Source organism: Plectropomus leopardus, unplaced genomic scaffold, assembly GCF_008729295.1.
Source record: "Plectropomus leopardus isolate mb unplaced genomic scaffold, YSFRI_Pleo_2.0 unplaced_scaffold27369, whole genome shotgun sequence".
Lineage (NCBI taxonomy): Eukaryota > Metazoa > Chordata > Actinopteri > Perciformes > Serranidae > Plectropomus > Plectropomus leopardus.
The window spans coordinates 1,667-5,152 of NW_024629789.1; the positions used below are offsets into that span (position 1 = coordinate 1,667).

General features: G+C 40.5%; 1 protein-coding gene across 1 annotated transcript; it reads left to right on the forward strand.

Moving 5' to 3' along the window:
• Window positions 1–1,049: 1,049 nt before the first annotated feature.
• Window positions 1,050–3,458, forward strand: LOC121937753 (WD repeat-containing protein 5-like). The gene is made up of 3 exons (XM_042481073.1): window positions 1,050–1,455; window positions 2,958–3,066; window positions 3,302–3,458. The coding sequence occupies exons 1-3, from the start codon at window positions 1,381–1,383 to the stop codon at window positions 3,388–3,390; spliced, it is 273 nt and encodes a 90-aa protein (XP_042337007.1). The 5' UTR covers window positions 1,050–1,380; the 3' UTR covers window positions 3,391–3,458.
• The last annotated feature ends 28 nt before the right edge of the window (window positions 3,459–3,486 follow it).

Below are 3,486 nucleotides of genomic sequence, written 5' to 3' on the forward strand. Positions count from 1 at the left end.
GCTGTCATCGTCAGCTGCTGGTTTCCTCTGCGGGGACTCACTGAGAACTGATCCCGGACCAGAACTGGACCTTCTGTTCATTTTGGGGGCCCGGGGCCACAAGCACATGAGCTTATTTTCAGCCTTTCTCTAACTGTGAATGTCGGCAGGCTGTTGGCAGCTATAGGAGAAGTAGGCCGACTCAAAAGTTTTTAATTCCTGAGTAAAATGATTAACAGCACAGAAGTTTGACAGAAGCTGAAGTCAGAGTCCTGCAGTCAGGAGAGGTTGGACTATTATCAGCACAATGTGCTTCAATTTACCTGAAGTTTGTTTAAGATGGAGCTTTTCATTTTCATATAATGCTGGAAAGTTGAATCAATAATAATAATTATTATTTGAATACCCCTGCTGTAAACCATCTTCAGTGTGATACAAAAAAAATCATGAACAGGAAAAAAATGGCTTAAATGTAATATGAATTAAAATTATGATAATAACATGATATTTTCATTACGATATTACCGACATATATTATCCGACAGACCGCTCCAGCGCGTGGACATGTCCGACAGCAATAACTAATTACTTTGTAAATTAATGTATTAATCTTTGAATAAATAGAGTAAACTAAAAACAAATTTATTAATGTCTATGTAAATCGTATTAAAAAATGAAATACAGTTTCTGTAACACTTGTGGTTTTCTTTACTCCATAACTTGGTTTACTGTCATTGTTTGGGTTTTTACTTGATTCATGATATATTTGTCTATTCAAAGACGGAGAAAGCGTGGATGTCAAATGTCAGAGAAAAATTAAATCTTAAAAAGTTTTTATATAAAACATGCCCTCCAAAATGTGGGCCCACGGGTTTATTAAAAAAATAGCTTATTTATTATATTTTGGGCTCATGTCTTCAATTCCAAAAAATGCCTCTGAAGTCCCCAGTTTTTAAATAATAGTGGAAAAATAAAAAATCGCGCTCTACTTGTGTTAATATAATTTCTGAACCTCTTCACTCACCGTCTGACTTTCTGTAACGCATGCGCGGTAGAAGCTCCATGTTCCCAGCACATTCTGGTCTGTAGCAGCCGAAGCCAATAGACGCTAACAGGCTAACCTCAGTTTTTCTGACCGTCCCGATCCAGCGCCGAGACCCGGATCGGACGCGGTCCAGGCCCGGTTCAAGTCGTTAACACGGTACCGGTTCTGACCCGGAACCCGCGCCGACTGCGGCGTAAAACCACAGTTAGCGCTGTTAGCATCTGCGGCTAGCTTTGAGTTAGCTCCGCTCACTAGCAGAGAATCAAAACAGAGCTAACAGGAGCTAACGGGAGCTAACGGGAGCTAACAGGAGCTAACGGGAGCTAACGGGAGCTAACAGGAGCTAACGGGACAACATGGCGACAGAAGAGAAGAAACCAGAGACAGAAAACATCAAGCAGCCTTCCTCCTCCTCGGGCTCCGGCAGTAAGGTGAGCCAGCCGGGCTGACGGCGCTCCGGACCCCGGGACAGCCGCTCCGGTTGGTCCGTTGAGCCGCTGACGGTCCGTTAGCTTTAGTTAGCTGCTGTTAGCTTCAGTTAGCTGTAAACAGACTGATCTGTGTTTATATCAGCTGCAGCTTCACCACCATCACTTATGTTCTCTGTCAGCTCTTTAAAATCTGATTATTGATCATTATATGTTTGTTCCGATGTTCTTTACTTTAATGTATTCACAAAAAAACTGCTAAAAGTTCAATTCTTCAGACACGGTGGAGATTTTGAAACTGATAAACTGAAGAAAAGACAAATCAGACGCAAAGAAAATCGTTTTTAACATTTGTTTACTGACATGCTGTCTGGATTTCAGAAAGAGAAGAGCGGTTTCTGACAAACCTCAAACTAAACGACACTAATTGACGTGTAAATCTGATTTTGAATGATTGAGTTTTACGTCTTGTTTACTCTGTTTACGTTGTTCCTTTTGCTTTATTTGTCTTGTACTTAGTTTGCTTTGGTTTCCATTTGCTGCTGTAATAAAGTACTTTCCCCTTTGTGAGACCTTTTAAGGATTATTTTCTTATTTGATTTCATTTTAAACAAATGGTCCTAGAATATTAGTCCCACCAGTCTGCTCACTGGTTATATTGGTCAGACACCATTAATAGAGACATACGGCAGCACAGTTTAACCCATAAATGGTCAGGCACGTAAATGTATTTTGAAAAATAAGTTAATTGCTATTTTGTAAATCATCAAGGCTAAAATAACAGAAATATGACTTTTAATGTCTGAATGACAGTTATTATCTCCTGAGATACACTGTTCATTTAGTGTCATTTTAACACTTTGAGCTTTGTTGAATCGTTCATGTGCCAACTTCTAAAACATTTTATAAAAAATCAGTTCACTACTTTCTGTCATGTTTTGCATACAGCATTTTTAGAAAATGAAATAAAACTGAACAACTGTTATTTACGTCCAGTATGTTTTACGCTTAAAACAAATCTGAGTTTTGATTAAACGACTTATTAAGATTTAGAAACAAACACTGAATTCCTGTTTTTATTCTCTCACCTTCACTGCGGAGCCCCGACACTGTTCACGTAGATTTACACATTTCTTCTATTTCTATTGAAATGAAAAATAATGACGCTTTTCTGGCTTATATTTGCTGCATTTAAATCACGTGTCCACCTTCACCTATTTTTCTGATCGTTTAGGTTTTTGTGGATGAGAATCAATTTGTGTCATCAGCAAATAACACTTTGTGTAAGATGCTACAGGAGTTCACAAAAATCAGATTCACCTGCAGCTGATTTTAAATTTTACTTTCACTTTCGTCAGTTTAGAGAATCAGTCAAAATCAGTTTAGTTTTTAACATCCAGACTACTGTTTGTGTTTGAACATTGACAACTTGCAGGAGAAATAAACTCTGTGTGTGTGTGTGTGTGTGTGTGTGTGTGTGTGTGTGTGTGTGTGTGTATCTGCAGTCTAATCCGGCCAAACCAAACTACACAGTGAAGTTCACGCTGGCCGGACACACCAAGGCCGTCTCTTCTGTCAAGTTCAGCCCCAACGGAGAATGGCTCGCCAGCTCCTGTGAGGACCGCGCGCACACGCGCGCACACACACACACACACACACACACACACACACACACACACACACACACACACACACACACACACGATCCTAACTGTGAATCTGTCAGCAGAAACTGGTGACATCAGTTTAAATCAGATTCTGTTGTTACGGTCTGATCGTGAATTCAGCCGTGAGCGTTGATGAGTCTGTGCTGTGATGTTGCGGTAACCATGGTAACGTCTCTCTGCAGCTGCCGACAAGCTGATAAAAATTTGGGGAGCGTTCGACGGGAAGTTTGAGAAATCGATTGTGGGACACAAACTGGTGAGACGCCTTTAGTCCTGATCCAGAACCAGTCTGGAGTTAGACTCCAGAACCTGATCTGATCCTGTGTGTGTGTGTATGTGTGTGTGTGTGTGTGTGTATGTGTGTGTG